Source organism: Solea senegalensis, linkage group LG10, assembly GCF_019176455.1.
Source record: "Solea senegalensis isolate Sse05_10M linkage group LG10, IFAPA_SoseM_1, whole genome shotgun sequence".
Classification (NCBI taxonomy): Eukaryota; Metazoa; Chordata; class Actinopteri; order Pleuronectiformes; family Soleidae; genus Solea; species Solea senegalensis.
Genome location: NC_058030.1, coordinates 19,930,430 through 19,944,651, shown reverse-complemented (window position 1 = coordinate 19,944,651; position 14,222 = coordinate 19,930,430). Strand labels below are relative to the sequence as shown.

Here is a 14,222-nt window from a genome sequence, read left to right as displayed (position 1 = left end):
ATATTGATTAATAACTTGCTGTTTGTAAATCTTGATGTGACAAGTACTGCTGATGCGTGTTGGTATTTGGATAAGGTTGGTGGCAGGTGGGCTTTTAAGACCACGGTATGAATGCCCATAAGAAAAATTTGTTTTGTTATAAGTACTTTTATTAAGAAATAATTGAGTAGTTAAAGTTCTTCGTTCAAGGTTCAGTTAAAAAGATCTAATGGAGTATATTTTTTCCTTAGTCAAACCATGTGTTTAAGTGTCTCACAGGTGTTAGTATTATGTAAAATAGCATAGTGCTAGATATTGAACTTTGTTATATTGCTAATACATTAAATTGTATTGAGGTAATTAATGTAACCCTGTTTGGATCAAGGTCAGCATCACCTCCATCATAGTTTTTTATGAAAGATTAAAGGAATAAAAGGAACATAAATGCACATAGTACCAAACAAAACTTCATATGAGGCCCTCTTAATTAATGGCTTCATAATACATACAAATATATTGGAACAAAAAGATGCATAACATCAGACTGGTCGAATTTCTAATATGAGAAGGTACATAGTTTCAATGGAGAGGTCCTGGAATGAAAAGGAAAAGATTGTTCCGAAAACATGTGAAAATAGAATGGTGAAGGAAATGAGAATAGACTGAAACAAAAAGAGGAAAAATATCAAACATATTAGAGAATTATCATTCTAATAAAGCATTTTTGACAAATAGAACTATATATGTACAAATACATATATAGTTAAATATAGGCTGAGAAATAAATAATAGAAATAACAATAATAACAGTAATTTTAGACTACCTTCTGTGTTCACTGTAATCAAATTAATGGTGTTCAATCAGTCTTCAAAGATCACGACTGCCAGCTGGTCAGTCGATGTCGGTTGTCATCCACTAGAGGGAGTCCTTGTTGAGCTTTTTAACATTATTGTAAACTAATGTATGAGTTTCTGCTGATAATGATGGGTGAGGTATTCAGGATGAGCTGGGCATGACAGAATGTGATGACAATTTATATGCCCATAATGAACCTTCTCAATTTATTGATGTCAATATAAACATACAGATTTATGTTTTTTGCTGATACTTCCTGCTTGAAGAGCATCCTGATTCATGCCTGAAGAAACAAGAGGCAGAATTAGCTACATTTTACAATACAGTTTATCAAGATATAACATAATATAAACTGTGGCTCAGCAGAATAATCTGAACTCCAGTACATGAGAGCTAGTAACAGTAATGCAGGGTTCACAGTGAGTTGACCTAATGGGAGCAAGTAATGAGATGCATTCAAAGACCCTGGTAAATGTCATCACTTCTGCAGGATCTAAAGCAGGGGGAGGCTAGGCGAAAAAAATAATTCCACAGGGCCACATGGACATACATTAAGCAAGAGAAGGGCCACAAATACAAGGTTTTAAAGAAATAATAATCATTAAACCCATCTTTTCAAAATAAATGTCTGGCTTTTCAATTAGTGATAGAACCTGTGCTTGTACCTGCTCAGGCAAGGTTCATAGCGAGCTGAGCTGATACTAAAATGCGACGACTGCTGGCCACTGATTGGTCAGAGTGTCATCACTGGAAGAGTCTTGAGCACGACGTCCAACACAAGAATCAAACTGAACAATGCTGAACTGTAGATCAGTTAAAAAGACTTTAAAAAAACAGTTAGCAGGGACATTTCTAAAATCTCAACATTTAACAGAGGAGTTTGGTGTTTTTAGCGACAGCACTGCTGAAAGCCAGTGCTTTGATTTCAGTGACTGCGGAAAATTATGTGCCTGATACCAAACTCCAAACTGAGTAAAGCCGTGCTAGAACTGTACAATGGAAAGTCATCACAGCTGCTAATATCACAATGTTGGAAGGGAGCCCTGGGCCGGAAAAACCTGGTTTGTGGGCTGCTGCCGGCCCCAGTGCCGTATTTTGCACATGTGTGATCTTCAGTGTTGAGCTTAGAGGAGCAGCTTTAAAATGTCTTCAAGAAATCTCTTATATGTCCTCACTTCTGTAAACCTGCCACCCTGTGATAATAGGCGCACAACAAATTAAGTGGGTGTTGAAGTATAAGTGAAAGCTTTTAAATACAATCAGTGATAAAACATTTGTTCATTTGTTTTTGAATATAGCACGAATAGTCCCAGTAACTGATTTACGTTTTATAATAACTTTATATAAACTCTGCAAAGACATTTAGCACAAAAGGTAACAAAATAAATATTTAGTATGTAACTTGAGGACCCTTTATACTTGCACAGGTGCAACATGACTGAGTGACACTAATTGGTATATAGAACGTGCAATTTCCCCATAAAATGCAGTCATAAATAACAGCAATACTTGTATGTGTAAACAGTAAACACTGTTAATGTTTTAGTTGTACATTCAGGTAGATGTTACTTTTTCTTTGTTTTGATAGTGGATGAGTATGATGAAGATATTGATATCATTAAAGAGGGAGAGGTCTTCAGTGAGAGGTGGTCATTGCGTCACTGGATCCGTCAGGAGAGCAGCAGGGACAATATGTTTTGGTCGGACAGTTGAAGATGTAACGTCTCCACACGTCGACTGCCGACCACAAAATGTGACGGTGTCCGCGGTACAAGAAAATTCCACCGGTGCGCGACATGAAAGGGAAATGTGAGGGACGGGTTTTTTTTTCTGTCCATGTCAGTTACTTTAACGTTTTTAAAAGTGTCGCGCGACGTAGTGTAAAGCAGACTTAACTGCTCCTGCCAGTTGTTTGAAGAAGATTTTTCGCTTTTCCTCGGGATATTTCCTTGCACTGGACGACTGAGGACACATTCATGATGAAATATAAGCCCAACCAGACCAGGACGTACGACGGCGAGGGATTCAAGAGAAGAGCGGCGTGTTTGTGCTTCAGAAACGAAAAAGAGGACGAGGTGAGCCGAGTGTGTCTGACCGTTACTGTCCGACTGTGAGTCTGTCTACGGCTGAGGTTTGATGACATTTACCAAGAAGGCATTTGTTTTCTTTTTAGCTTCTTATGCTATCAATTTTCGCTGACCATCATACAGTTGTGTACCTCAGTCACACACATTCACCGGTTATGTGTGCAACATGGTGCGTTCACGTGTCACATTTTGGGCAGAGGTGGAAGGCTGTCCTGGCGGAGAGGAATTTAAAATTGTGTTTTCAGTCAACTTAAATTAATTAATTCAACCATACAACAGATTGAGAAAGGTTAAACAACATCAACCTATAGTTTCAGAGTTAATTAAACACCAAGTAGAGGAGACAACCTACGAAAGAACAAAAACGTAGCGCAGCACCAGGGGCGTTGCTAGAAAATAGAAACACCCAAATCTAAATATATCCAATTCCCAATTTTACAACTTCTTTGTAGAAGCACTACTAAAGTCTAAGGAGTGGTTCATCTAGCCAGCTATTAAATAAGGGTTTGCAAATAGCCATTTTTTTCTTTCTAAAAAATAGATAACCAACTGCCCCCCAGCTTTTTGCCATGTTTTTTTTAGATAGTTTGAATTAATTAAGGATGACAGAGTAAATTTATCATTCAAATTATTGATTCTTTAAGCATATAATAACATCCCTGTGAAGCTAGGATTTGCTCTGTGACAGAAAGCAAACCAAGACTGAACTATTAAATGTGAGTACAGAGAGGTCAAGAAAAAGGGTGATCATTGCATCTTTGTAAAAAAACGAGCAAAACAAACAACAGCCATGTTTCACTATGACATCATTACTGATAAGAAGGTGGGCCCCTCTCAGTGCTGGGTCCTTAAAATCTTCCTCCAATGTCCCTGCCCAGCACTTAATATTCTTTTATTATTTGTGAATTTAATCAGTCAAAATTAGCAGGGGGAGAGGCACTGTTTGTGAATTTGACCTCTGGATTTAATCAATCCATTTTTACACACCAGTAGTGAACACACACACACAAACCAGATGCAGGAGCAAGTCAACAACCCTTGACTTGTCCCGGAATTTGAACCACTGACCCTCCAGGTAACAAGCCCAATTCCCTTCCTGTTGTCACACATTTCTCATTCAATCATTTTGTTGTTTGTTGTTGTAGTTTGCTGTAGATGCAGTAGGCTTGAACAGAGGGAACAGGAGATACAACTGACGAGGGCTAAGCCCCCTAATGCCCCTTCATGGCGCCGGGCCCAGCTAAAGTGCCAAATATTCGACCTATTAAACTACATGAGGTCTTGCACCCACTGTAACCAGATCTCGCTGCAGGACACCATCATGTTCATTTCCTATCCAGATGGCTCATAACACCTAAAGACTAGGCATCCTCCGGTATTAACTGTGCAATGCCAATGACAACAATCGTCATTTTGTAGTTGATTTCTGATGCATTTTATAAGTTAAAGGGGACATATTATACCCTATTTCCCCCATTAAAATAGTTCCCCGGTGTCCTTATGAACATGTCAGTGACATGCTTTGGTCAAAATACCATAAGGATGAAGCATCATAGCAGTTCAATAACCCTGCTAAACCCGCCCCTTTCAGAACGCTCGGTTTTCGTGCATGGTCCCTTTATATGCAAATGAGACACAGGCAAACACACAGCCACTTCTTCCAGGGGGTTGCTGATTTGTCCTCTTTACAGTGCTTTACAGCTCTATTCGTCTCCCCCTCCCTCCACTAGTTCTCTGACAATATTAACATGGCAGCGTGCGCAGAAAACAGCGAGAGTGCCGTCACAGGAAGAGACGTCCTACATAAGGATCGAGCCGAATGCTGCCGAACTGTAAATCAGTTAAAAACACTTAGGAACAGCACCACTGACCGCCACCGCTGATCACCAGCAGCGCGCGGCGAGCTGAATAAACTGCCGCTGTATGTGACTGTATCAGACCGGTGACTGTATGCTGGTGATCAGTCACACACAGCGGCAGTTTAGGCAGCTCGCTGCTGGCGATCAGCAGTGGCGATCAGCGGTGCTGTCCCTATGTCTTTTTAACTGATTTTCAGAGAGAGTGCCGTCACAGGAAGAGACCTCCGACACATGGATACTTAGGGACAGTACGGCAAGTTGCATAAACTGCTGCTGTATGTGACTGTATCAGACTGAGTCTGCTCCGGTCATGGAGGACGTACTGAACAAATATTTTTAATTAGGATGTGTCAGAATGGTCAGTTATAAGCTCTATGTGACCTTTTGTTAAAAATGTGTGTGTTTGTACGTCTGTGAAATACAGTCGCTGACTAAATACGGTGACCGCTGGCCGCAGTCTGATGTTAAGTGGTGCGAACACACGAACACACATTTGCTGACTTTATCCGGCACATTAGCTTCATATATAAAATCCTCTGTAAAACACTGTGCTCCACTGTGCAGCCACCAACAGCACACTTGTCCCTCCGTGTTGTCATAATTCTGCTATTCCTCCCTCGCCTGCACTCTCGCAACATCGAGTGTTTTATCGCCTATACTTACACTAAGGGGGACCACGAAAACATGACTGAGTATTCTTTTTCCACACTTTGGCGACTGGTAGGGCCTCCGGAGTCCCAAATATAACTATTAAAATGGTTAAAAAGTTGATTTTGCATAATATGTCCCCTTTAAGTATTACAGGTGCACAGTTGCATTAATGTAACACACCTTGGCCTGTAATTACTACCTGTCATTAAAAAATCCATCGACATTCACTAACTCACTCACACTTGCACTGACATGAGCTGATGTGGAAAATGCAATTACAAGATTATTTCAATATCTACACATGCCTTTGGGATCACCACTCCTCTGCAACTCCTGCACTCTTCTGCTGCTACATACGAGGAATGGGACACATGCGATTTTATCGTGCATCATGATAAAAAGCCCTTACAATAAGTTGATTGCCGAGAATTTTCATTATTACAATAATCATGAATGGAGACTATCATCAGTACTGTATTTCATCAGTGAGTGACTTGTAAATGCTGTCTAGCTTGTAAACATACAGTCCTAGTGAATCTATTTTGAAGTGCCATAAGGGGGCACCTATGTTTGTTTCAGTCATTCCAGGACTTCATGATCTCTTTTAAGGTGAAACATGTTTTTGTTATATTTTTGGTAACACAATGTTAGGGTGAAGTTTGTAACATTGGTTACATCAATTCCTTTGATCTTTCTTTTGTGCCCATTCTCAGAAAGCTTACGGATACGATTAAGATAGTTTCGGGACGTTTTGTACATTTTTATATTTAAGAATCACATTTATCTGGTAATTGTTTGTGTCGTCCCATGCCCACTGCATACAACATGCAGTGACAGAGTGCATGGGGGGCACAGGGGTGTCCTAGATCACGACGTGTCTGCCTAGTGACGGCAGCCCATCTCAGGATCACATGTGATAGGGGAGTGGGGTCGTAAGGGTTGAGTGTTACACTGAGTGCTAAACACCAAGTGACCTATTAGCTGCAATTTATAGAAACAAGGTGCAGGCACTTGCTGTCCCCTGACAGATATGCTTTCCTGCTCCTCCTTCCCATACACTGCTCTACTCTCTCTTTCTCTCTCTCTCTCTGTGCAATCCATGTGTGATATATGTGCTGACATATACTAAACGGTACCTTTTGATTATTGTTGGTCAGACTGGAAATGGAAAGGTTCCTGTGTCGTATACAACACTGATTTCCTTCATTCTCACTGTCTTTATTTGTGTGTGTGAGACAGGCTTTATGTGGTCAACGATCCACCCAGTCTGCATACCTGCTTTACTGTCACTTCCTCATCATGTCAGCTGGAGTTTAGGAGGACAGGAACATGTCTGAAGAAAAAGATGTCATCTGTCTGTTCTCACCTTACAGCTTATGTTTAGAGCTGGACACGTATAGCTTTTTCTTTGGCTGACTCTAATCTTTAGAAATCGGGGCTGAGGGATGATGAAATTATTTTCCAGTTTAATAATAACAAATGTTATTATTAAACTTATGGTAATTTTTGTTGATGTTATTGTTCTGCCTCTGTTTGGTTCTTGTGAACATAAACATCAAAACATTATTTGAATGATGTGTCCTTTATCTAAAAACAGGCTCTGTCAAGCAATACTATCAGACCTGACTAGAGTGTTATCTCATGTTACTTGTGCTTGTGTTGACATAAAACGAATCACCTCCTGTGTGCACTGTGGGAATGTCACAAGGTGACACAAGATCTAAACACCGTTATAGAGAGAAACACGGACAATTGTGTGGAGCTGATAGACTTAATCATTACTGTGTGAACTCCTTTAACAACGGTTCACCAACACTTTTAGTATGTCTCTCCATTCTGCATTTTGTGTTTACACATCAGTGTACTTTAATAATACTTTAATAACAAGTATTTTAATAATAATAAAATAAAAATAATTATATAAAATAATTTATAAATAAAAGCAGTAATTATATCTAAACTAAATGCAACTAAACACTTATGGATGAAAAAAAGTTTTAGTTCACTTACCAGCATATAACATTTTTCAGAATAACATTGCTCAAGTTCTTTATTGACACATGTTGGAGTTGGAGAATAAAGTGTTGTGTAACTGTTCCATAGAACATTTACAAAAACTACTACATTTAGATATAAAACATCTTGTACTTGTACTCCACTAAAATTGTACTTTGAGTATTTCTATCATGTTGCATTATATTGTGCAGGTGTTTATCAGTGGTTGCAAGCACTCATGTCAGAATTGACAATAATAATGTGGAAAAAAACCCCAACAACTTTCATACAGGTTTCCGTTTACCTTTCTTACACCACAATACCTAATTACTTTGTGTGAGAATAATGTCTGTCAACAGTGTTTTATCTGGACTGTGATCAGTGCCATCACTAAAAGCGGATGTGGACATGCCCGAAGTGTGTGATGCCTGTTGGGGTCATTAACCTTCTCTGCTAAGCTCTGTTGTTTTCATACAGAAAGGCAGCTGCTGATCCAGTGGTTTTTGAAAAGCCTTTTGGCTCTGAGTACTTGTGTATTTGCTAGTGCCTACGTGTTTCACATGGTGTTTGTGTAAAATTGCCCATAAGAGTGTGGCCAGCGTTTCTCCAGCCCTGAAGGACTATGTACTGGTGACACAGACAACAGTTTATTGCCCCTGTCTTTTAGGTTTGCTTATAAATTCTGTATATTTAGCACCTTTATATTCCATAGTATGAAATTTGTAGTGTAATAAGTTGCTATGCAAGTACACTACTCAAAAAAGTAATGTATATAACATTAGTCTTGTCTTTTTATAGATAGTTTAATGTAGAAATGTTATTATATCTTTACGCTGTGGGGCGTGTTATCTCTTGTTTCATTTTGAAATGTAATTGTTATGCTTAAGGTTGGCCTAAAACATTGCCTTTGCTGTAGCTACTAATGATCCTATCTTTGAGTTAAAATAACATCAAATATAGTGTTTTCACTCGCAGTAATAGCAAAGGCGGCTAAACGCGTCGTCAGTCAGTGCTTATGATATGGGAACATGCAACAGCAAGTTAATAGGTTAAAAAAATCACACTAGTTTCTCACATTCACTTATTTTAATTATGGGGTGAAGAGTGTGACAGGCACCACAGAACCAATTCACACCACACTCATGTTGCATTAAGTAAATGAAGTGAATGATATGTGAGCCATTCAATACATGTGCTGCCAATGAATAACATCATGCTCCACTGCCACCAGACACCTGTAGTGATGATAAACTCTTTGAAACCCTGAACTCCGCCACAGATACCTGACAAAACGCCTTCCTACTTGGCAGGTGCTGCTGGTGAGCAGCAGTCGACATCCAGACCAATGGATCGTGCCTGGAGGGGGAATGGAGCCAGAGGAGGAGCCGTGTGGGACTGCTGTCAGGGAGGTGTTTGAGGAGGTGAGCTCATCGTGCACCATTACAAAGTGTTGGCATGCACGGTTCCCTCTTTGTGGTTGGCACCAATTACAAATATTTAGTTAAGTCTGTAATTACACAGTGATGTATTTGCATGCTTTACTACATATTTCACATCACGACTGGTTGGTTTCAGAAGCACACTTTAGATTGACTTTGAGTTGAGTGGAGTTCTTCTTCTGTTCAAAGGTCCAGTGTGTAACAATAAGTGTTATCTAATAATCTAGACTGCTGACTAGGACAATTGAGAACTCACAGACACCTCATGGAGCTTCAATGGCCTTAGCATAGTGGGAAGGATGATTTATTTCTTAATGTGCATATAAGCAAATCATTCACTATGGCTGGTTTGGGCTGCTGTAGAAACAAATATGGCAGTGCAAGATGGCAGCATTTATACAGCAAGGCCTTTGCCTAAAGCACATACACGTGGCCAAATCATGAATGAGACTACCTGTGAGGTAGATCAAACAAAATAAACAGTTTTATGAATTAAACAATGCCTGACGACAGAACGATCCCAATCATTTCAAATACATATTCTCAGTGACTTACGCTGACCCGCTGCCGTATTGCATCCACTCTCGGCACGGAGGTAATAAAACACAAACCGATCTCTCACCGATCCTCTGCGACACCCAAGCAGGCACACTCTGGTCCGCTACTTAACTCGACTGGCGTCTCGTCTATGGACTTAATACCACTTCATAACACGGAGTCACGAAATTAGCTTCCTTATTTGCACAGTTACCATACCCACAACACCGCCGTCATTCCTCTCATTCTGTTATCGCTATTTTTCTAGCGGGAAAATGTGGTGTGGCAGTTGTTCTCATGGTGAAAACTCCCACAACCATGTGAATGCATTAATCATTTTTTAAAGAATGTATTTCTCAGGACTGCATCGCCATGTGATTACAACCTTCACATAGAAGCAAACACTGGTATGATTATTTGGTCTTGTTACTTGACCATTTGTTTTATGTGACATCATTTACAAACCATGATTGCACATTCTGACCAAATATAAACAAACATATATTGGTTCTCGGCACAAAAATTAATTGTCGTAGCCACAGATTCACAGTTCTAATGTTGACATTAGAAAAGCAGAGTTTCACGTAAAATACACATAAACTTGTTTGTTTGACTGAAATCCAATCACTGAATTGTGATTGGAATTTGAGCTACTACTGCACATACTGTATACCTTCAGTAGGACTCATTATAGTAAGCAGAAGAAGCTGGTCCACAGAAGAATAAGACAACATTGCACAATTCAGGCCACTACATTTTGAGGAGACCAGTTTTATGCTTTTTCAGCTTAAATAATTGTTTGTTTGTTTGTTTGTTTGTTAATAGATGGCGTGGTCCAGCTGCAACTGTAGCTTAACTGTGTGTGGAAACATACAATGTTTTGCGAGCCACATCCTGATGAGGGCTAAAAATATTTGGCAGTAATGCATAAAAGGCCGCGTAATTGTCCTGTGGTGTAGTAAAGGAGTCACTGGTAGTTGGCCTGTAGTGTCTACAGTGGAGTGTGTGCTTCTGCCCTGTGTGCTGACAGCTTTGAAGCATGGCAGTGACATTTGGGAAGGGTTTCTTGTTACCCACCTGCTGTGCTCCCCAGACCAGACATGTGTCTCAATATAGATGAGCTGTAAACCAGAGACTGTAGCAAGACACTCAGTCAAAACGTGGTGTTTGAAAATCGAACACATTCATCAACATTACATCCATGTGATAGTTTCAATTCGTGCACCTGAATAAGATTATATGATTATGCATTGTATCCCCTGCACAGGGACAGGTAAGCAGACATGTTTGCTCCTTTACAAATAGACCTACAACATTCAATTTACTTTCTTAATTTGGACCAAATTAATACTCTTTAGGCTTCTAAAATATTTATTTGAGAATGTGCATGGTCCGAATAACAGGTCATAAGCTCTTGCTGTGTTGTTCTAGCTGTATGAAAATGTTGCATTGCTTGTTTTGGAAGGACAAATGTATCCTTCCCTATGAACTACAACGGCAAGAAAAAGGCTGCTGTCGAAATGTTGCGTCGCACTATGGTGCCCTCCATAAAGCAAAGTACATTTAAAAGGCTTTACATATACACACAGTATGTTCAATTTCTGCCTAACTGTTTATACAACCCTGTATCTGGTTTGTAAATATGTTAAATTATTCTTTGTATGTTTTCTATGTGTATACAGGCGGGTGTTAAGGGGAAGCTTGGCAGACTGCTTGGGATTTTTGAGGTAAGATAGTCATACTGCCATAAAAAGGTAATAAAGATTCTCAAATGGTATTAACAATGGTATTAACCGTTCGAAATCCTGTGTCAACTGAGCTGCTAAACCTGCTATTGTCTTATCATACACCACTCCTGAGAGTGGGAAGTCCTTTTGTTCATATAGTTTAAAAAGAAACCATGAGTAAACTGTTTAAAAAATATATTAAATGTGTTATGCTTTGACTCATTTCTTATTTCCTCATCTAAATCTTTGCAGTATAATCAGGACAGAAAGCACAGGACATACGTCTACACCCTCATAGTGACAGAGACACTGGAGGACTGGGAGGATTCAGTCAACATTGGTATGCCGCTATGTTTAAAGCATTTCTGCATAAAACAAGGCGTGTGTGTAAGAAGCAACTTCACAGTGTAAATTTAATGGTTTTTGCTTTATTTGTGTATCATAACACGCATATTTGAAATCAGTACATAATTCCTGCTGACGATTTATTTTAATTATTAATATAATATATTAATATTTGGGCCTCTGTAGTATAGGAAACTGGCGCACAGTCTTATCAATGAAGTCAAACCACCTGACCCATGGTGTTTTGTTTTCCTCCCTTAAACACAAGTTAATAATTGAACTACCTGTTTGAGTTAGGTATTACTCCACCTGTGCTCTTTATCATAATGCTCCACATTGATGACGTTATCCAGTTTTTGTTCTGTCAAATATCTTGAAGTGCATAATTGTGTGTGTGTGTATAGATTTTAACTTCTTAGTTATGAGGAATATGCAACACTTTTGTTTATTACTAAAATCTAAACATTTTGCACTGTTGTTCAGCCATTTAAAGATGAAAAGATCAGCAGATAAACTCTGACAAAATGAATTGTTAATTAGTATTCCAGTGTCTCATACCATATGCCGCTGCATTTCAAATTTCGCTTTCACTGTGTATTTATTGGCATGAAGTGAGGTATTTGAAGTCCACAAATGATGACCATTATTTGTTATGTATTTCTAAATGGAATAGAAAATAGTTGTCATGATCATTAAATGTATTCCCTTCTCCCACAGAAATAGTGTTAGATAGAGTTGAGCTTGTTCAGACGGGGCAGGGAAGTTTGCTGTGATCACTTGTTTCTCCAGTTGTCTCCACTCACCACAGCCCCCTCCTCACTTGTCCTCTTTTTCCCAGCACTATTGCTGACACTGAGCAGGAAGAGTTCAGGACCCCTCATTTAATTTGCTCCCTCCCTCTGCTGCAAGGCCAGCTAGGGTGCACTTGAGTGTGCCGACATAAAGCGGACAGATCCTGTTCTCGCACACCACCCTCTGATTATCACAGGAGGCCACAGCGAATGCTGTTTGGAGATGAATAGGATGAGGTCAAACTTTCATCCGACGGTTAGCTGGAAAGAACTTGTTCATTCATCTTCCCCGAATGCAGACAATTTACACTTTGTCCTGCTCTTTGCTGTTCTTGCAGGAAGAAAGAGGAAGTGGTTCCCGGTTGATGAGGCCCTCAAAGTTCTGCAGCGCCACAAGCCTGTCCATGCAGAATACCTACGCCAACTCCCAAACACCTGCAGTCCAACCTGCAGTTCCGTGTGTGACCCCACTAACAACAACAACCTGAGCTCCCAAATTACTGACAACAACCCTCCTCACTGTGATTGCTCCACAGAGAGCACAGATCAAGTGAACAGATAGGATCGTCAGCAGCCGTTCTTCTGAAAGGATATCTGGAAGACGTATGCTCTGAAAAACACTAATGGAGCCTCTTAATATGCACAGCAAAGACTTCTTAAAGTTGATGTGAAACCACATTGAAGTGGGCTTAAAGAGTGCCAAAGGTTTATAAGTATATTTAAGATTTTATATGTATATTTTTACCAACTGTCTCTGGTCCCAAATCTATTAGCTTTAGATGGATTTTTCTCTGTGTACTGCTTATGGACTGTGAAGATGTCTTACACGCTGAATAATTGACTGGCAGTACACACAATGATGGTTTGGTTTCCTGGAGGCCAGTACTTGTAAGTGGTGTCGCAGGGGGAGAGGGACTCCTATCGGTCCTGAGGATGAGCTTTATGTACATTAATATTTTTTTTGTGAACTGTTATGAAGCCTGGGACGCAAAGTTGACTGTCACTTCACCACTGTCAGTTTACAGTATCATCATGAAGTACTAGTAACACTGTAATAAAGATTTGAGGAATGTTTGTAGCCACTGACCGGAAACAAAGCCTTAGATAGTCCTGCTTCATTATCTTTTTGTTTGTTCATATTGTTAATGTTGTCAGGCTGACTTTTACATTTAGCTTGAGACTTAAATGACAGCTTGTGCAGAGTAGAACAGAGCCTCAGTCAAGTAATCAAAACAAAAAATCACAGTTGAAAGGACATATTAAATAAAAAAAATATGTGTCTTCTGCAGATGCTATAATTATGAACTCTGCCCAGTTTTATTTTCAGCTATGCTTGTCTGTTTAGCAGCTTAACTCAAAAAAGTAAAGGATCCTCAGGTTTTAGAGGAGGGTTATAATGTGTTGTGCTACAATATAATTCTTCTAAGTGCCTTCAAACACAATAGTTAGGTTTTATGTACAGTATACATCCTGCAGCACTGACCGGAAGCAGTGTACAATGTTGAAACCAACCCTATTTTATTTTTCAGCATTGGATAAGTGTGAACTATTTAAGTTTATTTAAGGACATTTCATGTTATAATTTAGTACATACCAACAAATAATTAATTCACGTTTCATGGGATAATATCCTCTCCTATTGTTAGAAACAATGAACTGTCAGTTACAAAGCCTGATCCTTATTTGGTCAAACATTTTATGGTCAACAATTTATAATTCCAGTTTATTTACTCAGAGTGCTTCTTGTTCTGTGGAGCATGGGGAGTATCATGCATTGATTTCTATTTGTGCACGTGGCTGTAATATTCTACTGTCCATCACTGTGTTGTATATAATTCCTTTTAAATAAACTGTTTATTGACCATTATCTGTATTTTATTTAGTGCTCCAGAACAGGGGGAGCACTTGTTAAGTATTATCTTGACTGTAGACACCGCTCTGCCATTCTGTCCCTGA

The 14,222-nt window shown here is 39.4% G+C and overlaps 1 protein-coding gene across 1 annotated transcript; it reads left to right on the top strand.

The window, feature by feature from the left end:
• Positions 1-2,478: 2,478 nt before the first annotated feature.
• On the top strand, positions 2,479-14,133 carry nudt4a (nudix (nucleoside diphosphate linked moiety X)-type motif 4a). The gene is made up of 5 exons (XM_044035295.1): positions 2,479-2,910; positions 8,738-8,848; positions 11,086-11,130; positions 11,383-11,470; positions 12,605-14,133. Exons 1-5 carry the CDS (start codon positions 2,812-2,814, stop codon positions 12,826-12,828), a joined length of 567 nt encoding a protein of 188 aa, XP_043891230.1. The 5' UTR covers positions 2,479-2,811; the 3' UTR covers positions 12,829-14,133.
• Positions 14,134-14,222: the final 89 nt, after the last annotated feature.